Source organism: Vidua chalybeata, chromosome 4 (genome assembly GCF_026979565.1).
Source record: "Vidua chalybeata isolate OUT-0048 chromosome 4, bVidCha1 merged haplotype, whole genome shotgun sequence".
NCBI classification, from domain to species: domain Eukaryota; kingdom Metazoa; phylum Chordata; class Aves; order Passeriformes; family Viduidae; genus Vidua; species Vidua chalybeata.
In genome coordinates, this window is record NC_071533.1 from 5,956,173 (window position 1) to 5,982,803 (window position 26,631).

A 26,631-nucleotide genomic window follows, 5' to 3' on the forward strand; every position below is an offset into this window, starting at 1 on the left:
AGCCCTTTGCTCCAGTGAGCTCTTCCAAGAGCTTGTTTCCAACTGGGCAGTGTTCCCGAGAGGGGAGACTCATGCTTCAGTCATGGGCTGCTGCATTCAATTCCTGCTTGCCTGTGGCTTGAATTTGAGGTGTTGGCTTGGATTGGTATGTAGTGTTGAGATTTGTGTCCTGACAATAGGAGTAAACTGCTTGTCTGAAAACACTGGCACACTCTGGAAGCTCTGAGGAATTGGGACTACCATTTAGTTGCATGAAGGGATTTTTGAACTGTGGTAGTAATGCAAGAGCTTTAGTTCTGGGGCTTATTCCTCCCTTTTTCTCAGTGAAAATGAGCACCTGTTTTAATCATGTTCTGGCTTTTGGAGGGGGAAGGATAGGACGCATTTTTGAGGAGAGGGTGATGGTTCTGTGCTCTGTGGAGCATCAGCTGTGCCAAGGTGGAGAAGCTTGGGAGCATGTGTGTGATGTGAGTAGGGACCAAACCATGGGAAAAGTGTGTGGTGAAAGAGGGGAGAGGATTGTCCCATGCACAACAGAATGAGGCAGGATGTGCACCATCACACCTCAGTCTCCTCACTGGGTTAAACTTCATTTCCTCCCTCTTCTGATGTTGCAGTCCACAAGCTGGGATTCCCTGCTCAGTGTTTTCTTGGAAATTTTGAGAAACTGAATAAAAATATGTAAATGAGCAGTGGTGAAACAAAATTTAGAACTATTTGGTGCTACTTAGGGCTGCTCATCCTAACTTCAGATGATTAGAAATCTAATGTGACTAAATGTAATAATCTCTGCCATTTAAAAGCATAGCATTTCAAGTCTCTCTCAACTTTGTGAGTGTTGTCTAGTTGATGTAGCGTGTCTTAAAGGAGGAACTCAGCTTATTACTATCAAGGCACACCCAGAATCAAGTGTCAGGGTGAGTATCTCTGACCACAGAAAAGACCATCTACCAAAAGGGAGAGAGGCAGGCAGTGCTGCAGTTCATTTGCCTTGTTGGGTGATTTATTCCAGGGATTTTAGTCACTGTAATCACCTCCCTCACTGAGTGAAAAGGGGCTGTATTGGAGGCATGCTTTTTTTGCAATGTCGTGATGTTCTGGTTACAAGTGTTAATACAAAGAATTCAACAAAAGTGAAATGAAACTTCAGGGGCTTCATTGTGCTTTAGACAGCAAACTTTCACCTACCATCAACATACAAACAAGCTGCTTTTCAAGTAGGAATAAGCCTCAGAACTTGTCCTTGGAGCAAACACTTGTAACCAGAACACTTCCAGAGAATTGGGACATGATGTAATTAAGTTTGTAAAAAATCCCTACATTGTATGTACATCATATTCATGAATTTGCTTCCAATCTCCAGAGCATCAAAAGCTTCATCTGAAACCCAGAAGAAAGAGGTGCTCCCACCACTGCCAGCTGTGTCTGCTGCACAACCTGCCCCAAAATCAGCCAACATGACCCAAAAGAGATCCAGAAATGAGACTAATGAGCCACCTGCCATGGATAACCCTGCCAAGAAGAAGAGCAACCACAAGGATCCTTTGTTTGCCAAGCACAGGAAAGTGGAGGGAAATGATACAGAACTGTCGAAGGGCATCAAAGTAGGTATCCAGGATAACTGGTGGGATGTTTCCTCCAGCATGGGTGCTATGTGATTCTCATCAGAAACATACTCTGTAAACTCCAAAGGCATGAGAATCATGTTTGTGCTAATTACCATTTCAGATTGTAGGCAACTGCTAATACAATACTGGTGTATTGGTGTAAAAATAAGTGTGCTTATAAAAAGAAAGAGGAGATTGCTTAAAAATAAGAAAACAAGCAACCTGTGGCATTGACTACAACCCAGGTATAAGCTTTTATAGCTTGTTTACAAAATGGTTCATGATCCTTGCAGCTGGTTCTTTGCATTTCTGGGTTACAAAATTTGATTATGCAGCTGTTTACTGGAGGCTCAGGTGTGTGGTCTGGGATGTTGTTCTGTGTGTGTTAAGCCAGACTGTGGACACTGTATTAGCTGGCTCTAACTCCTTGCTTTTTCCTTTTCCCTGTAGATAGTAATGGGGAATCAGGAATTGTTGTGTGGTTAAGGTGGAAATAAGTGTGACTAGATCTTATCATTCTGCCTTGCTTAGAGGACATGAAAACTGTGCTGCTTGCACTGCTCTCTTAGTCATTGTGCAAGGAAACCTGCTGCTGAATTTCTCTGAGCTTGGGAGAAGTTTGAATGGTGTTAGGCATGAGAAGCTAGCAGGGGTTGCTGGGGAAGAGACCCTGGAGAATAGACTAGGCTTGAGACAGATGAACATTTTCACTTGAAATTTAGGAAAGCTGGGCTTTGGAATTGGTTTAGGCATATCTCTCTAACCAGCTTTATCTCTGTCCTTTTTCAGGGATCTGCAGGTGATGTCACAAAGCCTTTCCCAGTGCCTTCTTTGCCAAATGGTACCTCTAAGCCAAGGAGACCTCTGCTCAAGTTTGAAAAGTAAGTTTTTGTTGATGCCCCTCATCTTTACTTTCTGAAGGCATGAGGCAAGGCTGGCCATGAGGCTACCCTGGCTTCTGCTTTCTCATGAGCACTTCTCTGGGAGGAAAGAGAGGGAGAGAGATGTGTGAGATCTGCCCGGTACTGCCTTCTCATGCCTACCCACCACAAAGTAAACGTTTACAAGAAAGCAAAGTTTTACAATAGCTTTGGTTTGAGGGAAGCTATTCTGGAAATTAGGGACCTTCTCTCTTGTGAGCAAGTAAGTTGAATACAACTTTTGGTCTCAGGTAAGTGTGTGATTGCTGCCAAATTTACTTTGTTTCAATTAAAATTTATTTATGGGTCTGTACTTGAGGAATGATAGATGATGTAACTACTGTCTTTCCATGGAAATGGAAATTGAACTTGTTCCCATAGAAGCCCAACCTCTGGTGGTTTTTTATTTCTAAATGTAAATTTTCAATATTATTCCAACATATATTTTTAAAGAAAGCAATCAACCCATAGCATCCTCTAAATTAGAAAGTAAAACTGATAATTATCCTACCCTTTTTCATCTGTTTTTCCTCTCTGTCCCCAATTCAGGCAACATTCAAAGGAATACTACATTGAACAGGCCCAGAGGCTGAAGCACAAAGCTGATGCAATGGTAGGTCTTGACCTTGTGCTGGGAACGCTGACCAGCTCCTTCACTCAGCCCTGGTACCTGTGTGTGTGGGAGTGAGGTTCACTGGCTACCATGACTTCCATACTCCATGCATGGAGTGTGTTCAGTCATGTGTTGGGAAGCTGTCTTTATTTACCAGATGTTCAGCTGTTTCTCTTGGAAGCCAACACATCTAGAGAATGAGATTCAGAACTGACATTGTCAAGGGTTAGCTTTGCTAAGAGTTATAAAGGCATCCTTGGAAAACAGATGGAACAGCTAATTTTAAAACTGTTTAAAAAGTCAGGAAAGATAATAAATTACTCAAGGAAACCATTGAGCAAAGAGAGACAAATGTAGCACACAAAGCTGAAGACTGAGATCACATTAAGGGTTCTGCTGAGAACCCTTTGATTTTCACCCAGAGGCCAGACTAAAATCTTTTTCTTTCTTCAAATCCTGCCTAACTAGGAAGAAAAGAAAATTCAAGTATGCTTGAGAGAATTGTGTTTGGTCTTAGTAAAAAAGTGAGAATTTTCTTCCCAATAGACCGACAAGACTGGAAAGGCCTTTCAGTACCTGGAGGCTGCCCTTTTATTCATTGAATATGGGATTGCCTTGGAATCAGATGTGCTGGAACCAAAATCAGCTTACAGCATATTCAGTGACACCATAGTTCTCATCAAGTAAGTGGCTTTCAGAGGGGCACATTCCAGAGGGGAGGGCACACAGTCCTCTGCTCAAGATCTTACAAAGTTCCTTGTGCCAGGACTAAGGACTAAGGGCAGGTTTCCTGACTTTCCAATTGTCTTTAAGATAATGGCATGCACTGTTATTTCATAAACTGTGGGGCTTCAGAGTGCTCTGGTGGCTGACAAGTTCCTGTTTATTTTGTTTCCCTAGATTCATTATGACTTTGAAACCATTTGCAGACTCCTCAGTCTCTTCACACGGAAAAATCTTTGCTGTGTTACGGTGAGTAACTGTGCTTCTGTTCCTTTGTGCACTGCTTTGAAACTGAGGGAAAGATCCATTGCTTCCAGGGGGGAAGGAATGAGTTAAATGGGAGTTAGAGTTATGCAAGGAAAAAAAAAACAACAATATAAAAACCAGAATGAATTGAAACATCTCTAAAGTAAGCTGGGAGATCACAAGGGACCACGTGTAGAAGGCACAGGCTTTAAAATTTGATCTCTGGGTAACTTGAGAGCACATAAGGGGTTTCACCTAAGGTGAAAGAATGTGATTTGGCTGCCCATGTTTGAGCTGTGTAAGTGAAACTGTAGCTGAGCATGGATAAGGCATTTCTGGATGGGGACTTACTCAGCCTTTGGCACCTTTGAGAGCCTGGGCACCTGTTTGTATGAAAGGCCCTTCCTTGTTTCTTTCTTTCCCTTGTGATTTTTTTTTTTTTCACAAAGTCTTTTTTTATCATGATCAGAAGGAGAAGAAATTCTGAGCTTTCTTGACCTTCCAGTAGAACTGAAGTGTGCCTGCCTCCATCCCTCAAGGCTGATGAGGGCTGGGCACAAACACTGACACTCGGGTGTGTTTCTGTCCACAGCATGCGCTGCCAGTCCATTCTGCACATGGCAATGTTTGGTTACAAAAAGGACACTGCAATGAGGTATTCCAGACTCCTGAATGACCACTTCAAGGTAGGGCACAGGGATCACTGAGCTGCCAGCTGGATGGCTGTGGTAGTTACTGATGTCAGCTGAACAAGCCAAAACTAACTAGACTTTTATTCCTTGCTGCAGAGTAATTTCAGAGTAATACAAGCACCTTCTCCAGGTGTTGCAAGGTAAGATTTAAAAATTTGTTGTCATGTGTCTGTGTTTCAATGACAATGAGTAAGAGCTGTTCTGTGGTTATTTGATGTGACAGGAAATGAAAGATCTTTTTGTCTTTCAAAATCTGTGGCCAAGAGAAGGTTGTTTGGATTTTGACAGTGGTGCTGATTCCAGTTACATTTTTTTGGCCACCTTGCACAGGATAGTTCATTGAGAAGTAAATGGTCTCTTGAGAGCAGTGGTGGAAGCCCTGTCATACCAGTGACTAAAATTAGGTTGGTTGAAGTGGCGGGGGTGTGATGAGCCAGGCTGTGTCTGGAAGGCAGCCGGCTGACCACATTTATCTGCCCTGGGTCTATAAATAAATGTGTGTAGGCTGACCTGGCTGCTCTAAGGAGCTGCCAAAAGCCCCAGCCTCCTCAGGAGGGGAGCTTCAGTGTGTCTAATTTGGAAGGCATTAGGGAAAATACTTGGGTAATCTGGTGAAGACTTTCACAAGGAGGTGTAGAGTTTGGAAGATGGATGGGTGGCCCTTTTCGGTGTCTGGTCCCACATTTGCTCTTGTTGAGTAGAGTCCTTCTAAATCACTTCCAAAAACTTGGCCTTGCCCTCGAAGTACAATTGCTTGTGCTGTAGCTGAACACATCTCACTTTTCAGCAGTCCACTCCATGCTGGAGGCCTGGGTGACACCAGATAGCTCCTGGCATGAGGCAGCCTTGTGGAAAGATGTTTAGCTCTGAAGCTGAATGTTCATGATGGTGTTTCTTTTCTGCTGCAGAAGCACAGGCTTGCCTTCTCCTCTTTCTCCAATACCCTCTCCTGCTGGATCTGTGAGTTCTCAGCCAGGATCAAATGATAGCAATGGCGTTGGCCACAGCAGCATTGGCAACAGCACTGGCTCTACTGTCACTGTCTCCTGTCATATCTCCAGTGTCACCTCTTCCTATGTCAACATCACCTCCTATATCCTCCATGCATATGAAATTTGGGAAAAGGCTGATGCACTGGCCAGAAAGAATAAAGGTAAGTTTTTGCCCTTTGTCTTTTCTGTCTCATGGTTGTGTGTATTTGCTTCAATCCTGACACTCAGTGCAAGAAGCACTATACCTAAAGTTCAAAGCATGAAATATGTTGAATATCTCTGCCAGGGCTTATTGGCAGAGATACTTGATGGTGATATATTGATGAGTGTTCCCATTAAAAGGTTTTCTTGGCATCCTCAAATGTCCAAGAGCTTAAGGGATGAGGGTGTCGAGTGCAGGAAACCAGCCAGCTTGCTTCATGGTAACACAAGAAGGGGTTTGGGTGTTTTCCGTCTTTCCCTTTGGGGCACTGAGCTTTTCTGAGTTGGTTCGCTTTGTTTAAAAGTTTAATTTTGGCCTGTAGCCTTGTGTTTTAGTTTTTGTCAAATTTCCAGGTCATTTTGTCTTGAAAATGGTGAAGTTGGCTTCTCTGCCTAACAGAGAAGCTGAGCAGCACTTGAATTTGAGTCCTTGCTGGGCACATGCCCAGTATTTGCCAGCAGCAATTCCTAGAATTGCTGCAACTTTTTTGTTTTACAGTTTTCTTGTTAAAAATGTTCTATTGTCCTTTGGTTCAAGCAGTGGTGAATACACACAAGCCACAGGGTAGGTGCAGTCCAGCCTGTGGCCTTGTCATCCCACATGGCCTCAGCAGTGTCATTTTCCACACAACACAAAGTTTTGTGGGCCAGTGTGGGTGAAGAGATGCATTGCCATGACCTGTTGGCAAACTTGGAAAAGAAAATAAGCACAATGTGCCCGGCTGGATTGTTGGAAGGCTGTAAAAATCCTCACACTAATGAGGCAGTTGCTGAAAATCAAAAGGCTTTCCAAGTCACCTTTGAGCAAATCTTTGCTTGCAGCAGCAGTTCATGTGTGGCATTTCCAATTCTGCCCTCAAAAGACTGATAAAAGACTGTCCCATAGAAGCAGTGGATGGTGCTAATAAGCCAGAGCAGTGAGTCGTGGAGGAAAATGTGTGGGAGGGCAGCCTGAGCACAGCCTTGCATCAGTCAAGACTAAATTCAAAACGTGCTCTGTGTGGCTGGTCCTGATGTAGGGGGATGATGGCTGGGGTACTAAATACTCTGTAGGGAGTGGATCTGTGCAGGAGACCAGTAAATACTCATGTAGGCTTGCTGGTGGTGTACTGTTCAGGACAGTTGGAAGCATTTCAGAACTGGAACTTTCTGATAATCAATGTAATATACAAAGAGGTACAGAGAGTGAAAATGCAAATAAATAAGGCCACATCCTTGATTCTTTTATGCAATTCATAGGGCATAAGAAGAGGAAGAAAGAGCAGCAGCCTTTAGCTATCAAGATCTTATAAGCAAGGAAGTCCTAAGCTATTGGAAAGCAGTGAGCTGTAAGTGCTGTCCAAGTTCACTGGTGCAGAGCTGAAGTGCCTTCTGGAGGGTCCCCTGACAGGTGCCAGCTCCTCACTGTAATTCAGAGCAGCGCTTTGGATCACAAGGCTGTAACAGGTTGTCTTCATGCTCTGGTCTCTCCCTGCAAGGACAAGCTGAGGCTGCAGGCATGAATGTGAAGTCCCTCTCCTTTCACATGATGCTGTGCTGACAGATCAGGTTATCTTCTGTTTGCTCAGACAGGGGCTTTGAGTTCCTTCTGTTCCCCATGGAGGGCATGGATTCTGTAAACAAAAGCAGGAAAATCAGAGGGAATGTGTTCTCTCCTTCTGCATTGGCAAGTATTAGAAAGGAAGTGTTGTGCACTCTGTTTCTGAAGAGCTCCTTGCACAGCCAAGCAGAATTTTTCCACCTCTAGCTTCAATCTTTGGGTGTCAAAAAGGAGAGCTGAAAATTACCAGTTTCTGAAGAGGCAGTAGCATCATGTTTGAGCTGAAGAGTGAGGGACTGGGCCTGTGTCAGTGGGAGGTAAGTCATGCAGGAAGATCTTGGAAAGGTAACTGCAAAGGAATAGGTGAGAGAATTTCCCACAGCTCATGGTCACCTGCACAGATGATTGCCAGCACAGAACAGGGCTTGCAGCCTGCCAGCCCCTCACAGCAGGGTCAGGCGTGCTGCAAGAGCCTCCTCCTGTGCAGGAGGAGGAGTGGGATGCCTGGAGGTGGTGGGATGGGAGGAATGTGAGATCTGCCTGACATGCTTGGCTATAAGCAATCCAAAGCAGAGCTCTATATAACCTGGCAAGCTACACAAATAGAGAAATCCTGACATCTCCAAGGTTTGAGGATGGATGAAAGAAAGGGACCACAGCTGTGTGTGCTTCTGGGTGCTGCTCAGGAAGACACTCAAATTTGTCCTGTTTAGAATTTGGGAGAAACTTGAAGCAGGGACTGTGGTGCAAACACCCAAACTTTTGCTACCCTACCACGGAGTCTTTTGTCCTTTAAAGTCAGGACATGAGGAGGTGTCTCAGTGTGTGTAAATGTTTTCCTGTTGCCTGCATTGCCTGCTGTGCTTGTCACCCTTCCCAGCCCTGTGACACTGCTGAGCTCTCTGCACTAGCACTGTTTAACAGGACTGGCCAGCTGACTGTGTGCTGCTGCTGTCATTCCTCACCTGTCAGGTGTGCCTGGTGCATGAAACCAACCAAATGTTTTCTCTCTCTCTCTTTTTTCCCAGAGTTTTTTGCTGAACTCAGCAGAGCGACAAGTGCTCTTGCACTGACCAGTAGCCTGACAGACCTGGTACACTACATCAGACAGGGATTACAGTGGCTGAGACTGGAAGCAAATATGCCTTAACTGGTTCTCCAGGTGGTTAAATACCTTGAAGTTTTTTTGCACTTTTGAAGCCTCAGAAACAGTTTAATTTTTGTTTTAATTGTTCAATACAGAGCACCTGCAAGGGAAATATTTTAAATAAAGTTGGAAGTTATCTGGCTACACTGGAAAACCCTTGAACTGTGTTTTTCTAGGGTAGCACTTTGCTACCTTGAAAAAGAAGAGACAGAGGATGGCACCTTCCTTTAAAATGAAGTGCAATGAATTGTCTAAATGGCCCAATGTATTGATGGTCTATAAACATTTCTTTTACAAATAACCAGCAGGACAATAATTGCACATGATGCTGACAAGAAGGAAATCTGCCTCCAGAGGTGGTTATGCAACATCCCACAGTCTGCAGCAGTTGTGTGCCCAGAAACATGCCAGAGGAGTTGCTTTTGCAAGCACAGATGCAATCCTTGGTGTCTTTGTTCCTCAGAGAGCAAGTAGCAACCTCATCAAGCACCAAACAGCGTTATGTTAGAGGAAAAGCAGCAAAAGGATCTGCCTGCTTTCCAACCTCACCCTCCTGCTTTTGCCAGCCAGCTGACAAAACTGAGGAAGCCACTGCCTTCAGTGCTGCAAGTTTTCTTTTCAAGTCATCACTGCTTTGGTCCTCCTTGCTGTGCTGTCATGCACATCCATGCCCTGGGCACTCCAGCTGTGTTACTGAGGGGCTGGCTCAGCTCTAGCCTTGCAAGCCAAACACAGTTGGGGTGGCAAAACGATGTGGTGTGTTTGGAATAGCTCTGCCTCTTTGCTGAGAGATGTCACCATGAGGATTCTCTGTGGGGCTGATTTTTTTGTCATTTTGGTGGGTGGGGGTGGAAAGCTGCACTGGTTCACTGTAGTTACTTGGACATTGTTCTAAGAGCTTCCATGGGAAGGATTTGCTTCTGGTTAAGGAGGGATTAAGTGGCTGGATGTGGAACATAAGATAAATTTTGCATTTGGATATTTGCCTGAAACCATTGAGGGTCTTGGTAAATATCTAAGAGCAGGATTCATACCAAAGTAGGGTCTTCTTCATGTCAGAAACAACTCATGTGTTCTCTCAGCTGTGCTATAGTGACTTAAAAACCTGTCAAGGGAATGAGAAAGGGAATAATGAGCTGTTTCCAAGCATTGTTTTCCCCATCACAGTATCAGTGAAGGCAGCACCCATGGCATTTGTGTATTCAGTGAGACGACACCCTTCTCTACCCAAAGATTCCTTGTGGTGTGACAGCAGCATCCTGCCGTCCTCATACTCAATAGTGTGCCTTAGCCCGCTGGTCCCCTCTCACATCCCTTGCCCTCTCTCTCACTGACCTGTGGGACTGGAGAAGAGAAGGATGGTATCCCAAAATAATTGTGTTTATGAGAAAGAATTAGCTCCCTTTTCCACATAATTTCACTATTAGGGAGGAACAGGTCTGCAGGATGTGCAGAAGTACCCCCTTTGTAAAATACTTGCTCGTGGCTTTGAGGCTCATGAAAATGGACAGTGAATAAATATCAGCAAAAGGTTTGCATTTCCAGAAGTAGTTTCTGTAGAAGTGGCCTCTGCCAGGGGAAGCCTGGGCTCTTCTTGGTTCTGGGAGGAGGTGATGGGAGCATGCTGGTTCTGAGCACAGAGGAACTCTCCTGTCACCTTCCCTGGCAGTGCAGGACCACCAGGATCATGGCTGTGCCTTTCTGCACCTAGAAGGGATTGGCCTTTTACGTTCACTTTGTTAAAAGCCTCAGAGCATTTCAGGGATGCGCTGTCCTAATGAGTGGAAGGAAGATCCATGTCCCCCCATCCCCATTTTACCTATCAAGCTTTGCTTGCACTCCTGTCCCCTGGAACAGCGACTGCTCAGAGTAAGCAGGGTCAGAGAAGGGCTCAGCATTAACTGTTTTGTTCTCAGGAAGTGTGGGGATGGGCAGCCAGCCTGGAGGCTGATGTGCACTTTGGAACTTGATCCCAGACTTGGTGGATCAATGCCAGCTTTGGACTTTGTCTCCAGACAAAGCTATTTCTAGGATCACCAGCTGAGGAGGAGGAGGAAAGATGAAAGCTTTATTGAACCTGGAAACCACTGTGGGAGTCACAGGAACCATAGCAGAGTGTTAGGGGATAGCATAAGGGGCAGCAGGGACAGGGGGGTCCTGGTACTTTCCTTCTGTGTGCATCCATGTCCCTCCCTGCTGCCAGGAGAGGTGCATGCTGCTGTGCAGAAGTGGTTGTGTGAGGGCTGCTCCCATTCCCAGGACAAACTCCCCTGGGCTTTGAGGGAAAGAACATCACAGGCAGTTTGTGTCACAGGTGTGTGGGAGCTCTCTGGGGGCTCTCAGTTCTAAAGCAATCTGTGGGAGCATCACTCCCAAGCTCCACAGCAGGAAGCTAGGTTTTGTTTCAGGACACAGAGAAACAGAGAAAGACTGTTTGAATAATAGGAAATTTTATGAAAAGCCATCTTACTTCAGCCTTGAGCCAGGTCAGAGGCCTGCAGAGGGTTAGGAAGGAAGCTCATAATTTTCACCTGGGTCTATTCAGGCCTTTAAAAAAACAAACAAAAATTAAATAAAAACAGAAATCAAAATGTAGCAGTGGAGGGAATTGCATTTGCCATTCAGAAGCAAACCATTAATCCAAGGAAAACCAGGGGTGATTGTTTAATCCCAGAAAGAACGGAGGCAGCTATGGTGGCAAAGCAGCATCATTTCCATGCAATATTTATTTAAAAGAAATAATAATACATGCGTTGAAATTGTCAAATATTCTATTTTTAAGATGCCATTTATTTAATAGTTGAAAACCCCACTTACATGGAGATAGAGATCTCTTGTGTAACTGAAAGTCAAAGTCTGACTGCAATGTCCTTGTTTTTGATTTTGTCCTCTCCCCCTCCCTCTTGGTTTCCATGATAAATCTGTACATCTTATTTTGGGGATGTATGTCCCTCTTGTATATAACCTTTTTCTCCCCTGTGTGTGATGGAATTTCTGAGATGGTTGATTCATATGGGGGAAATAAACAATAAATGAATGTTTGTTATGAGGTGTTTCAAGAGTCCTTGTGTTCTCAGCTTCTTGCAGAGAAATTCTAGTGTAGCTTTTCTCTGAATGGCCTTAGTGTTTCCCTTCTGAATGAAGTTTAGGTATGAATTTCTGTACAAGAAGGCTCTTGTTCCCTTTGCTGCCCCGTTTGTCACCCCTTGCCCTTTCCTTAATGACCAAAAGTGGTGCAAATGTAGATGCTCAGAGTGGCAGGAGCATCACGACTTGGGACATGTTCCTCCTGCCCTCCCAAATCCTATGCAGGGAAGGCTGTGCTGGGCCAGCTGCTGAAGCCAGCAGAGCCTGACAGGAACATGCCACAGGTTGGTTTCAGGCAGTCCAACGGGGTAAATTAGAAAACCAGGATATGAGGCTGAAGTGGTGGCTGGAGGGTCCTGCTCTGTGTTTGCCATGAAGGTGTTGTAGGGCTCGGTTGATGGATTAGTTTCTGAAGGGCTGTGAGGAGGATTTCCCTCAGGGAATCCCACAGGGTTTCATGCCCTGTTGTACCAGTGTCTCATTGGTTGTGCAAGGGGATCTCTGCCACAGCCTTGTACTTCTCATTGGAGGCTTTTCCCACTTTTTGTTTTCCAAGCTGTTCCTTGGAAGAATGGTTTTGGCATCTCTGTGCACTATGGGGATACAATTTGTGATTCAGGTCTGTTCTGCAGCAGGCATTGCCCCCAGGATGTTTGCTAATAGTGGATGTGGTTTTCTCATGCACTGTGTAAATTGTAGAGGATGCTGACACTGGAAGTGCTGCAGTTCCAGGTGCTGTGCATAGAAATGCACTCTTGGATTGTGGGCTGGGGCAAAGCAGGGAGGGTTCATTTTGGGGGTGGGATGGAAATAGGGTTGAACATGCCAGCAGGGAGGGCATCCAAAAGCCAGGCAGGATGTGGGGCCATAGCAAGTGTTGGCTGCCCTGCTTGGCTTTCTGCCCAGGGCAGTGGCCCCCCAGGCTAACACAGCCAAAAACATTTTTCCATTAGTACTTTGTTGTAGTTTCTTTAATTATCAAGTCTTTATTGCCCAAACCTAATCTTGCAATCCTGTTTAATTTATTTTAAGATTTTTCTATTGATTATAGATGAGCTTGCGTTCTGCCTTTGGCTTGGCTTATCCTTTTTAAAAGCAAATGTCATTTTTGGCAAAACAGCTGAGTTAGAGTTGATTGCACTTTCTCAGCCCTGTGCTGCTCCCCAAACACTAAAATAGCCCTTTGGCAGCCTGTGCTTTCCTTACATTAATTGCAGTTTCAGCAACCCCTATCACAAAAAAACAACATTGTTCCTTGGCTATCATCAACCTTTCTGAATGTGTTTTCATAACCTTTGTGTTCCTGAAACCTGTGCAGTGCATGCTGCAGGAGAGCAGTGTGCACTCACTGCTGCTTGGTCATGTCTTTTGTCAAGGTGTGGGGTTCCCGCTGGGTTTTCCTCCTCTCCTGCTCAGTATTGCTGAGGGTTTTTTTTTTTGTTTGTTTTTTTTTTTTTTTTTTTTTTTTTTTTTTGTAAATGGAAAAAAATAGTTCAGTTTTTTTATCATTTTCCAAGTAATAAAATGCATCTGTTTTTCACTTGTTCCACGTGGGGTTTTCCCAGATGCCTGCTGTACCTTTTCACTTGGAAATTACAGCCGTGGTAAATTCAAGTCTTTGTTCAGATTTTCATTTGAAAGAATCAGAAAATCCTGTCAGCTTAACAACTGTAAAGGAGTAATTACTTAGACAATGTAGTGCCTTGGGAGAAGTTGGAATCTTTTGGACCAGGGAGGCTGTGGACAAAAGGTAGCTGGGCTCCAGCCCAGGACATGGCAGGCAGGTCAGAACTTGAGGAGCATTAGGGGTGTAAATCTTGCAGTCAATGCACAAAATATTTTCTAATATTTTTGTCCTGCACAGCTGGCAGAAATGAACCTTTTACTTTGATTATATTCAGTGCTAAGTGGAATAGTAAGCTGAGTGAGGGTGGTAGACTAGAATAAACAGTCTGGCTGAGGTAGAAGGGGAAGAGAAATCTGCAGATCACGGGCACAGCATTTATTTTAGCACCCTAAACCCGTCTCTTGACAGCCAGCGGGTTTTCTGTGATGATTATTAAACAAGAGGCAAACAGTTCATTGTATTTCTGTAGCCAGTGAAGAAGAATCACTCCAGACAGAGGCATTACTTCCCCCTGCTGTTACTTTGTGTAAGGGCAAGAGTTGCTCTGGAAAACAGAAAATCCCACACCGCAGCTTGGTAGCTGACACAGCACACTTCAGACATGGTCCTGGTGCACCCCTGTTCCTCTCCAGTGATTCCTTGGCACTGTGTGAGTGGGACAGACCATGCACCACAAGAGTGCAATGACTGGTGGCAACTGGAAAATGGCAAACTTGTTTGCAGGAATATTGGTAAAGAAATAAATGTGGAATTTTTAAAAAATATTTTTTTAAGTGCTCCAAGGGCAAATTAATTCTCCTAATAAATTCAGCAGTAAGCATGGGAAAATGGGACACAAGAGCTTATATCCTTTAAAACACAAATGTACATTTAAAGCTGAGGAAATAGAAAATTCTATAATAAAATGAAAAAAATGTGAAATGAAATTAAACCTCTGATTTTTCTTGCAGTGACAGTAGAAGTTCAGGTTTGGGAAACTGGGTTAGATGGAAGGAGGCTGAGCAGTAGCTCTTGTGTCTTGGATGAGGGCAGGTAGCAAAATGTGCTGTTACTATTGTGATTAAGAACTCTCCTAAATAGGAACTTAATAAGGGATTCCCTCTTTTCACAGAAAATTTTAGGATATAGAGCTGCAGCATAGCAATCAAATGTGAAAGAAGATTGTGCAGCTGACAGGTAGTCAGAGCAACAGAGCTGCAGGAATCTGCTCTCATGAAAAAAATCATCTGGTGATTATTTTTCATCATTGATGTGAACAAATCATCTCCTTGATTTGTTCACCAAATCAGGAATTCTTGGAATTGATGGTTTGTACTTTAGCAGTGATGTGTTGTTTTGATTTTTTTTTTTTTTAAGGTTAATTGTGTCTCTTTGACTGAGATGATTTAATACCACATTCATTCACCATCCGATGGGCAGAAGCCTTTTCTTACATTAATTCTTTCAGGAATCAGCTGTACTTCCAAAGAAATGTAAAGAATCTGTGAATCATAGAGATGAGTTGGGCTGCTAAAGCACTCCAATGCCAATTTGCTTTTCTCATCCCATTAACTAATAATTTACATGTGAAATTCTCGTTGCAGAGGCCCCACTCCAGGAGTTCTCCTGTGTGGACTGGTAAAGAGCCTCCCTGAGTTTCCATCGCTGCTCAAAGTGTGCAAGTCACAGAACTGAATTTCTTGCCACCTTTTTTCATTTAATGCCTGAGCCGGAGCCTTTGGACAAAGCAGCTGGGTACCTGAGGGCTCCCTGAATGGCTCCTTCTCAGCTGCTGGGCAGGGAACAAGGGTTTGGTGATATTCCTTGTCAGAAAGCCTGTCTGTGCAAGGAAATTCTCTGCTTGTCTGAAAGGGAGAGAAAGGGCAGGCACTGATGTCTCCTCTCCCTTCCATCCCTTGTAGATCAACAGGAACGGCTTCAAATCCCAGTTCTTACTACTGCCTCTGCAAGCTGAGAATCCTCTCAGAAGAGAAGTCCTCTCTCCAGGGAAATTGCAGGTAAGGCTGGAGCTGCTGAGAGAGGCTGAGCTGAGGAGAGCCTTGTCTGCACAGGGGTGTGAGGTGAGAGCTGCTGGGACAGGGAGCTCGCTCTGACTGAGGTGACTCCAGACTCAGCTGGTCCTACAGTTGAGATGTCACAGCCAGTGAAAGCTTCCATGGAAAAACCCAAATTGCAGAAGTGAAGCCAAAGCTGTTGATTTATTATTATTATTATTATTGTCAGTTTTAATAATCCAATGTCTTCTGTGACTGTACATTGAGGTATCTCTTCAAATAATTTAATGTATGCAAAGACATCAAGTTCTGCCCATAATAATTTCAACGTTTGTGACAGCAGCATTGAAAGGAAGGGAAGCTCATAAAGGAGAGTACCTAAGGTTTAACTTTTCCAAGCAATTTTCATGTTCCATTAGAGCAGTTGTTTGCCTGGGGCTTGATTGGAAAAAAGGCAGAAAGAAGACGACTCAAATAAGTTCAACAAAGGGATACAGAAATCAGCGTGGGTAAATACAGAACTGTAGAAAAAAAAAAGGGGGGGAGTCTTTGGAAGAGAAGCTGCTGGAGTTTCCCATGTCTGTTTTCCTGAGGCCTGCACCTTAGGGGTCAGAATTTGACTAAATATCAGCCCCATGGATTAAGAGACATTGTTGGCTCACCTAGGGTTAGGAGCAGGTGTGGACAGTTTCTTGTACTGCCAGGTGTCCACTTCCTCAGCTTTAGGGATTCTCTGGATCAATCTGTGCCCAAGTGTGAAACAGAACTTGGCTCACCAGGGCACAGTGCAGGTGGATTATCAGCAGCACTCATGCTCAGGAGGGGAGCACTGTCTCTCCTAGGAGGGTTGAGTTTGTTTCATCCTCCAGGCACCATCAGGGGTTTATTTATGGTATTTCTGCAAATGCTCTGCTGTGCAGTGCTAATCTTTCCTCTTTTGTTTTTGAGATGCAGTCTTGAGCATTTCAACGGGACTTGACGCTGTGATCATTATTTGTTTTAAAAGCTTAGGAACTACAGAAATTGTCATCTGCTATCTTTAAGCAGACAAACCATTTCAGTTCAGGTCCAGCAAATGCCAGCTCTTACAGATAAGAAGCAGCGTGGTAGGGCAAAGGCTCAGCTGCCCTTCTGATTAGATTTTGCTTGGCTCAACAGGGAGAGGAAGGTTTTAATCCAATCATCCTCACTAATGGTCTCAGGCTACTGTATAGAGGTTCCTCAGTTCTGCACTATGCTTTTCTAAAATATCATAAATTTCTAGAGAGGAATAAAATGTTCTCCCTGCAGGTGCCAGGATGTTTTTTCCAGGTTTCAGCCACACTGCACTGGGAGAGATGAGCCCCTAAGCAGTTGATACCAAGCTGTTTTCTTCTCACATCAACTCCCCTGTCCCTGCAAATGTCATGATCCTACAAAAAAAGCTAGAAGCCTTTTTAAAAGAAATATTTTCTCTTGGCTTTAAGCTCAGGTTGGTTTGCATAAGAAATTACTTCAAGGCCCTGACTGAACCTAAGGGGCTCCTGTTATTCAAAAAGGAGTTACATAAATCAAGATTCTGTCTACTCCCATGCTGATTTTCTTCCTCCTCTTCTTGCCTCTGCAAAACATGTGTTCTCCAGTTTATCTAAAGGAGAAAAAATTTACATTTTCATTCAGTTGTACGGACCAACAAGGCAGTGCTCTGCATCTTCCCCTGACCACCGGGAAAGAAGAAAGATTTCTGGCCCCCCATTAGGAACACCCAGAGTCGAGATGTTCCCAGTGGTTCCTACAGCAGTGTACAGGGCAGAGTTCCATTTGTTGCTTTTCTGGCACACACTCGTCCTCTGTTGGCTGGCTCAGCAGTATTTAGCAATTGTTCCTTGCTTACGTGGAATTAGTTCTTGGATTAGAATTCAGTCTCTCTGTGCAGTTAATTTGTTGAACTATGTGGTAAAAGAAATGTTATTTTGCCCTTAATCATTGTTAACAGAAACATAACCATGGCCAAACTCTCTTGGATATATGTACATTTTTCAATATAATGTACAACAAAAGGCATTGTATTAAAATTTTCTATTGAGTGTCAATGGTTTTAGTTACAACCTATAAAATTACACTTAATGAATCCCATAATGTTTCACTTACAAGTGTCTCTGTCTATTACAAATGCTGAACTGGGAGCTGCCAAAGGAGTATTGCACTGACTTTCATAATAATAATAATAATAAAAGGGTTAATTGCAATCATGCCACATAATCCTCCATAACTTGCTGTTTCCAAGTTTGTGATCCTTTGATGCTTATTTGGCTACAAAATGAAAGCCTTGTCTCCAGATAATGAAGGAAAGGAAGGGGTTGTCCTGGACCATTTGAAGCCTGAGAATATTTGATTCTTTCATTGTTTACAGCTAGACTTGAGAAGGATCAAAAAGATTTTTGCAGGACTAGCTTAGTGTAAAGGCTTCTTTCTGACTTGTAGCACAGGCAGTGACCATAAAGGAGGTATTATCTTTAGGAATCAATTACACAGTAATTAAAGCAAACTACAGATTGTTTCATACAAGAGGGACAGGGAGTGGAGGGCTTTTTCAATATGGGAACAACTTCTGTATGTACAAGCCAGAAAGCTTTATTTCATCTGAAAACAAAGTTCTCTCTTTACTGAAAACTTCAGTTTATTCTTACTCTTTTACACCTGTTCTGGAAATCAGCAGATTTCACCCAGATTGCCATTAATGACTGCACCTGATTTCCTTCAGGAAGCTGTACCTAATTATGCAAGCAGAGCACTAAAACACAACAGAGTAAATCAGATTAAAAATGTTTTCAGTTTAGATTTCCATATGAATTAACTCCATTGGAATGACATTTCCCTGCTCTCAGGATCTGAAGTGAGTGTTTTATTGTATAGAAATGGAGAAGAATTCCCCTAAAGATTCTTCTAACAATCCTTACTATATTTTGTTATTTTCAAAGGAACATCAACACAAAGCAACAGGATATACAGGCAGCTAAGCCCAGAATGCCCCTGATGAGAAAAGGGCATTTGGATCCCACAAGGAAGAACACAAGAGGGAGTGGCAGACTAGGAATGGTGAGTCCTGTTTCTGATGGATGAGTATCTACTCAGATGAACTAAAGCCAAGACTAAAACAAGGACAAGGTTAAGGCACTTGATAGATAATTAACCTGTTTTAAAGGAATTCAGACCTATTTTGGGACTAATTTAGTGAGAGAAGCTTATATTTCCTGATCAGACCCCAGGATCAAAGGTGTATTATACCTGAGTCAGTGGCCTTGGGAAAGAGATAAGCAAGATGTCAGCAAAGTTGGGGTTACACCAAGACCAAGAGAACCTGTCCCTTCTGCCCCAGGGAACAGGGCAGAGCTCGTGCTGAGATAAGGATGAACTCGGTAAGGAGATTCACATGTGGGGTCCTGTTGTGAGCACAAGTTTCTTTTGGTAAGGAAATTCATCTTCATTCCCAATTCAAAGTGGGCTTTCCAATGGCAAAAAACATTTGAAGAATTAAGATCAGAGAGAAATCAGAGATGCAGTTTGAGGCTAGGACCAGGGTCAGTGTGAAGGTGATAGAAAGGATTTCCAAATGAGCATGAGCAGCCCCCGAAATGTAGTTTAATACACGGAGGACAGAGACCACCACTTCTAAGTTTAGGGAAGAGAGACTCTCCATCTAAACCAGTGAACAACCTACCAGTGCACTCTGTCCATTCCTGATGGACACAGATCTTTAAGGTCTTACACTACAATGCCCATCAAAAGCAACGAGAACATGGAAACATGAAAGGTAATCTCTTGAGCTCTGTTATATATAAAAAAAGATGATAACTGCTACCAAAACTCCTGTGTATTAACAGAATATGAAGTGCTACCTAGAAAGCCTTCACTGTATTTTTCCATGGCTCATTTGATAGGTCTCGAAACACTCTGACTGGGAAAAGGGTAGAAAAGTCAAGATCGGACAAATTGTTTCTAAAAAACCCCAAAACCCCCCTGATTTATGACAGATTCTGCTTGATTCTATTTACAGAGGATCCTGCTGCTAAGGGAAATTGATATTGGCACTGACACCTTCACAAAATGCTACCAAGGGTGAAAATGAACCATCAACAGCTATGGGAAGGTGTAAGTAGCACTGGCTGCTATGTTGATATGTAAATGTGTATCTTCCTGTATCACCATGATGCAAAATGTTTGAAGGAAAAATTGTTATTGCTACTGAGAATATCCTTATCAACCTCTTTACACAAGTAATAAAAACACTGCAAAAGCTATGCTGGCCCATTTCCTGCAAATGCCAATTTCTGTTTGTTGGTAGAGGTAGGCAAGAGAGCTTCTGACAAATATCTAAGTACAACATGTTCAGCAGAGACTTTCACCTGCCTCTGACTTGCAGGCTGAGAAGTACAAATCATGTGTGACATGTCTAGGGAGGAGGAAATCAACCACCAGTCATCAGCTGACAAAGCCACAGAACAAGATGTTTATTCCCATTTTGGTTTCTTTGGTTACTGGTTTATTTTTTTAGTATGAGAGTTACTACTTTTGTAACAATAATGTTTGCTTAATAAACTAATTTGCTTCTTAGCAGCACATTTTTCTCTAACAAAGACATTTATGTTCTGGAATTTTTATTTCCTCTTCTAAACACTGACATTTCCCTTTAAACATGAGGTTATATACCAAGATATTTACCTTCAGCTGTTTTGCAGACATTTGAAGTTTTGCAGAACAACTTGTTTCAGCTAGAACAAATAAGGGTTATCCATTTTACCTGGGGTTGTGTTGTTACAATCTGTGTCATTCTTCACCTGTGTCAAAGTGCTCCTCCAAATCATTTGCATCTGGCAGCTATTTTTTCCATACATAGGTTGAAGTCCATGACTGAAGCTGCAAGATAGTGCTTATGCCACATTTCACAAAAATGTTTCAGATGGATAAAGACAATACTCACACTGAAGTTCCTCCTGAAAGGGGAAAAAAAAAAAATTTTACACATGATATCTAAGCATGTGAGGCAGATGCCTGTATATTTAACTTTCCAAAACACAGAAGCCACTAATGGGACACCCAGCCTTTCCAAACCCAGGCTGCACAAACCATTCTGGGTTAACAGGAATTAACAGTAATTCTGGCAGCCAACACTGCCCTCCAGTGTGGGTTGTGTTAACTTCCTTCTGCAATGGCTTCCTTCTTCAGGGTTAATAAATTGATTCAGTGTGCATTTCTGAATGTGTCATCCCATGACTTCATTTAACTTAAGATAAATGTTGATTTTATTTTAAGAAAATAATTTTAAAAGCTATTGTTTATCAGCTGTTACTCTCCTTTCTATGTACTACTGCAAAAATAAAAAGGAATGTGTAAATATATTATTACTGGATCTATAATTTATATTTGCTTTCTTGTATTTAGTATTTTTCAAAAGTGCTACAGAACCACTGGATCACCTTCACAGATGATGTGTAACACATTGGAGATTTGCTTTCTGCAGTTATAACAGTCATAATGGAAGTCAATATTATTTCACTATTCTCCCTGCACATTTCTGACAGTCCATGTGGTATATATAAATATATAAAAAGAGGATCTACATTTCAAATCAAAAATTCCCACCAACACCCTCAAAGCATAAGGAACTGTTAATCTCTACAACTCACAGGCAACACACTGCTTGTATATACACAAACACCTCAATCTCATTTAGAAACAACTGGTGTTACAGGCATAGCTGACTTTAATTTATCACTGAATTATCTTTTTTGTATCATTTGTCTGAATTTCAATCCCAAATTGCATTAAAAGAGAGCTTCAATGCTAACACAGAGGATGCTCAAGACTCCCATGCACCAAGTTGCAGAAAGGTTTATTTAACCCCATATTCTCTGTATGTTTATTAACATATTGAACCAGCACTGGAGTTTGCACTTCATAGGAAAAAGAAGGGGTGGGGGGCTGGGGGATGTGTCTGTGTGTCTTTCTGTGTTTTGCACTGTAGAGAATAATTTCCAGTCCAAAATCTACGTGTAGAATTTCTTCTCAAAACTGTCCACCTCAAGGACTGCTTCTTGCAGAATTTGGGCAACCACTTCACTACACTGTTCTGTGAACACCGTGTCACCTAAGATGTTTTTTACTATGAAAAAAACATATATTATCCTAAATTAAGACACTTCCCAGAATTATTCAAAGAAATGGTTAGGTCAAGGTGCTGTAACTCTTTACCAAAACATACTAGAGAAGATGGCTGGACCTTCATTCATTGACATGCCAATCTAGAGGACAAGCAGGTAGGCTGAGATTGCACCTTCGACTGTCCTGAGAACAATGAACGATCCCCTTGGTTCCAAGCACTCCAACAAGCTGGTTTGTGATGCTTGCCCCCACAAGCAGCCATGGTCTCAAACAGCCTCCTCTGCTGCACGAAGTGGTGCAAACCCCTCAGCTCTAGTGCCCACTGCCACGCTGAGCTCCCTGGTTTGTATCTCATCTGATCTGTGAGTAAATAAATTCTGATGGAAATGGAATGGCTTGGCTTGGCTTCTCCCCAGACCCCTGCTGGCACCAGCAGTTGTTCCCAGTCTTTCTCTTGCAGCAACAGGGGAGGTTTTGTGCCAGGCACTGTGACTGCCAGTGTCAAGGGTCAGTTCCACAGCCTCTTGTCTTTGTCACCAGCTCCCTCAGCTGGCTGGCATCCATTTATTCTATTCTTTCAGTTTACAATCAGCTTGAGAGTTTCTGCTGCACAAATGTTGCTTCCCCCTGTGACCCCAGCAACCTTGACTTGAAATGATCTGTGCTGTTTAGTCCTGAGGGAGCTTGGCTGTGCCCTGGGCATTGATTCAGTTTCTGTCCCTTTGCATCACCCTTGTGTAGGGACACAGAGTTGTCAGATGCCATCAAGGGACAGGACACATTTCCTTTTTCAATTCTGCACAGACACAGCCCCAGAGCTGAGCCCTGGGGTACCCCCATGGCTTCCAGCTGGACCCGGAGCTGCTGATCCCAACCTCCCGAGGCCGCTGCCTCGGCTGGTTCTCAACCCCCTTTCTCAGTCTGTATTTCATCAGCTCATCCATGAGGATGGTTTGGGAGACAGAGACAAGAGCCTTGCTACAGTTGAGGTAAACAACATCCACTGCTCTGCTCTCCTCCACCAAGCCAGATGTTACACTGGAAAAGGCTGCTGGATGGGTGAAGGTCGGCTTGTCATAAATCAGTGCTGGCTGCCAGTCCTCAGGAATCTACCCCATCACCATGACCACTCCAAGATCACTGAGCACTGGCCCCTAGCCACCCTTCACACAATATTAGGAGCCTTCCTCTTCTGGATTTATTAGCTGTGGGCTCCTCATTGCTCATTTTTAAGGAGGCTATAATAGCAGTGTAGAAAGCAATCCCCATTTTTAATTTTTCACCAATAAACCTTTTCACTGGAGCACCAACAGAATAAATCCTAATTTACAGATTACTAGTCCCAAGGTGGTAATGACAAGGCAGGGAAGAGCATAAGGCAATCACATTTATATCACTCCATCAGGGAGAGGCAAAAGCTGAGTGTCTGCTTCAACAAAGACCATGCCACACAAACATGTTGCCATTGTTTTCCATTCACCCTAAGAAAAAGACCTGAAGGAAAAAAAAAATGCTGGTTTTGTTCTTCATCATTCTCCAGAGACATTTTCTGACTTGAAATCTGAGATCAGTTCTCTGATCACTATCTTCCAACATCATCTCACTGCTCCAAGTCATTCCAGTGGACAGCTAGAAACTTCTCCAAAAAAAAATGAGTTCAGGGATGTTCAGGAGTGAGGGTAAAAGTACAGGACAACCTTGTAAGAATTTTAGTGAAATTCTTATAATATTTATACTATTATATAGCTTTGTATCTCTTGCACAAATGAGCAAAAAAAAAAAAAAAAGAAAAATTCATAGGCCTTCTGACCCTCTGTTTTTCCTCAGGAAATTCTAAATCTCCAAGCTGATAAATCACTTCTCCCTTCAATTCCTTTTAAATAAAAATGCTGAAGTCCTATTACACTTTTCTAGGCCACAGACTACATTAAAAAAAAAAGCCTGGGAGAGCAACTACCCTGCAGTGAGCCTCTGGGGAGGCAGATTATGGCAAAAGTAGGAGAAACATTGTACTACAGATCCAGTTGGAGAGCCCTGAAGTGGGCTGTTACTCTCTTTGAAATATTTTTTTTCTTTCCTCCCACTCCCACTTTAGTCCATTTTTGCATAATCTCTTTTATTTTGTTCCAAATCTCTTTTATTTTGTTCAAGTGAAGCAGCAGCAAGAAATTCCCCCCGCTCTCTCTATTTTTTTTTTTTTTTTTTTAATTGAGAAGAACTGCTGGTACTCAGCCTCTGGTGGGAAAAAGCATAGGCTGAGGCAGAGTCCTGGCTCCCTTCTCCCACATTATTCACTCTGGTGCAGTTAGAAGCCAATGCACACTAATTGCTGTGATCCCCCATTTGGCTTTTAACTTAAATAGCCATCTGTAGGAGAATCTCAGCTGCTTTCAGCAGCCAGAAGCACTTGAAAACAGCAGCCCCTAACATTGTTTAATTTTTACTTTGAGGTCATGAAAAAGACCACTAACTGTTTCAATGAAACTCCATAGGATGGGCTTTGGCTGGATGATTTGTTTCTGCTTTAGGATTTAATTTGAACAATATGGACTTCTCCCCATTAGCATAAAATAAATCAGCACTTTGCACTAGTTTCCCACGCATCACTTTCCACAGGCTGCCAGCATTAGGGATCATGTGGACAGATGACAAGCACTCAAACTACTTACATCTATTACAGTCCACTGGTCACATCAGCTCCTGGTTTTGATCATTCTTTACCTTGTATATCACTGTTACTTGCTTCCCACAGTCACCAGGTTTAATGTACACATGCCTTGTAATTCAGCCACACAGCACATTTAGACAGTCATAAATTCAAATCAGGTAGCAAGGGTTTGAATAATCGAAGACATTTTTTTTCCTCAGTAAGGCACTTATTTGAAATAGACCACAGCTATAGTTGTAGGATTTCAAGGAGATCAAGTATCAGAACTCATATTTTCCTTCCCCAGCTTTCCATATTCGTGTTAGCACATAAAATTCTGCTTTATATAGAAATTATTTTGTTCCATGAGTCTAACTGAGATAAGTTTGAGATTTACTGAGCTAGAGTCCAGGTATGGCACTTCATCTTCAAAATCTCATGGGATGAAACAAATTATCCTAATGAAGTTAATGAAGGGAAGCCATTGAGCTCTGGAAAGAACAAGGTCTTTTTCCATGCAAGATTTACAGGCTTCTCCTTCCCTATCCCACCACTCCTGCCCTGCTGCTCTGTGCCACAGGGGACATCACCACACTGCTGCCCCATCCCTTTTCCTGGCAGCTCTCCAGGCTCTGTGGTGCCCTCAGCCCTTCCCCACAGCCATGCCCTGCTGTGAGCTTTCCGTGTTTGCCCACACAGCACCCCCTCACCCTCAGCAGGACCAGCAGCCTCCAATTCTACACCAAAAGAGACAAGAGAGAAAAGGGATTCCCACTGAAGCAGCAGTGATGGACCCAATAACATCCCTGCAGCCAGTGCCACACTGCTTGGTGCATTTCCTCCCGTGCTAAGCAAAGCTAAGTGGGCACACTTGGGTGTTAGTTGTTGCAACCATGAGTTCTGAGGACCAAGAAACAACTTAAAATTCACCCATTTGCTGGATTTTTTCTGTGAGGCAGGTGTCGATGAGTAAGACATAGGATAAAAAGGCTTGGGGAGATTTACAAGGAAAATAAAAAGGAAGTTAAAACTAATTAGAAACTAGGGCACAGGCAGGAAAAGCATAGGATTCCTGGCTCTGGGTCCAGCAGACAGGGTTGGTGATCTGGGTGTGTCTGTTGTGGAGAGTTTCTACAAACAGTTTTGCAAAATACAGCAGAAGTCCCAAATATTTATAAAACATTTAGAAACATTCAGCTTTTTGCACCAAATGAAAATAGGTATCCTACCCATGGTCAGAGGTTTTACCTACACATTTCTATGATCATCTCTTCACACCCAGCTATCTCCAGCCCAAATCAACCTGTAGTGCTTCCTGTCCAGACCAGTCTGTATATTGTTAACTCAGATGCCAGTTTTAACAGTGAAAGAAAAATTGGGACTTGCTGAGGAAAGAAGTGGAATATGTGTCTAAATACCACAACAAAACAAACTGCAGACGCTTCTCTGAAAACCACGTCAGACCAGAGATGCACATTTTTTGCTGAACACTTCATGTTTCAATTGGCAGCTCTAAGCTAAATTGCTCTGCCTAACCCCAAACCAACACATATACAGAAGCATCAAAATTTCATGCAGAAACCTTTTTCGAAAATGAGGGGATGTTTTTTCTTAAGCCTCTACACCAACAGACTAAACATTTCTAGATTTTTAAAAATATACGAAAGTCAGATGTTGTCCACCTGTTAATCACTGAGGTCAGATAGAAAAAAACCCCACATTGCTCCATGCTCCCATCTGAATTTTTGGTGTATGTATCAAAACTTCATTTTGTACAACTGTTAGAGCAGTTCAGATTGAAGCAAACATTGAAAGTTTTCCCTGTTTTGCTGGACAACTCCAGCACAGCTGCAAGCAGCCTCCTTGGATGCAAAGTCTTCCCTTCTTACATTCACCTCAGATTCCAGTGCTACAATAGCTCGAAGATGGGTTTTTAACTTTGGTAGGAGTTCAATAAGCATGTGCATTTGGTTGTATTTGCAGAGTAGATTGCAGCTAAAAAAAAAAAAAAAGTAATTTTTTTTGTTTTATGAGAGGAAATTAAAAAGACCAGTGCCATAGACAAGGATTTCATTAAGCTGAAGAAATTCCAGTTCTCCAAAGGGAAAAAATTAAGCTTTGCTTGAAGATCTTTCATGAAACGATTTGTGTGGTCTTTATCATTTTGAACTCTTAAATGTGTGATAGCTGCAGAATTGCATGATTTTTTTAACTTGTCTTAGAATTTCAGTTCGAGTTTTTCTTTAGCCCGTTTAAGGCCTGGATTCCATTCCAACCAAGTAAAGACAACTTTTGATCAAAAAGCTGTTGCACCAGTCTGTAATCTTCCAATGCAATCTATCAAAACTCTAACAATAGGCCTAAAAGGAAACACTAAAACTTGACAACCAAAAAAAAAAAAAAAAAAAAAAAAGAGAGCTGCAATTATGTATCATTGTCTCATCCTCACTGCAT

The 26,631-nt window shown here is 42.8% G+C and overlaps 1 protein-coding gene and 1 long non-coding RNA gene across 4 annotated transcripts in view; both read left to right on the plus strand.

The window, feature by feature from the left end:
* AFF1 (ALF transcription elongation factor 1) overlaps positions 1–11,727 on the plus strand; it is a 67,575-nt gene extending 55,848 nt beyond the window's left edge. For all 3 annotated transcript variants that reach the window (XM_053940129.1, XM_053940130.1, XM_053940131.1), the window contains 9 exons: positions 1,364–1,604; positions 2,397–2,488; positions 3,077–3,140; positions 3,687–3,823; positions 4,041–4,112; positions 4,702–4,795; positions 4,898–4,941; positions 5,710–5,954; positions 8,563–11,727. In XM_053940129.1, coding sequence (XP_053796104.1) covers positions 1,364–1,604; positions 2,397–2,488; positions 3,077–3,140; positions 3,687–3,823; positions 4,041–4,112; positions 4,702–4,795; positions 4,898–4,941; positions 5,710–5,954; positions 8,563–8,684 — 1,111 coding nt within the window. In that variant the 3' untranslated portion in view covers positions 8,685–11,727. The remainder of the gene's footprint in view (positions 1–1,363; positions 1,605–2,396; positions 2,489–3,076; positions 3,141–3,686; positions 3,824–4,040; positions 4,113–4,701; positions 4,796–4,897; positions 4,942–5,709; positions 5,955–8,562) is intronic.
* Positions 11,728–13,250: 1,523 nt separating this feature from the next.
* On the plus strand, positions 13,251–20,754 carry LOC128786679 (uncharacterized). Its single transcript, XR_008430427.1, has 3 exons — positions 13,251–15,392; positions 18,350–18,467; positions 19,426–20,754. It is a non-coding gene; the product is annotated as an uncharacterized LOC128786679 (long non-coding RNA).
* Positions 20,755–26,631: the final 5,877 nt, after the last annotated feature.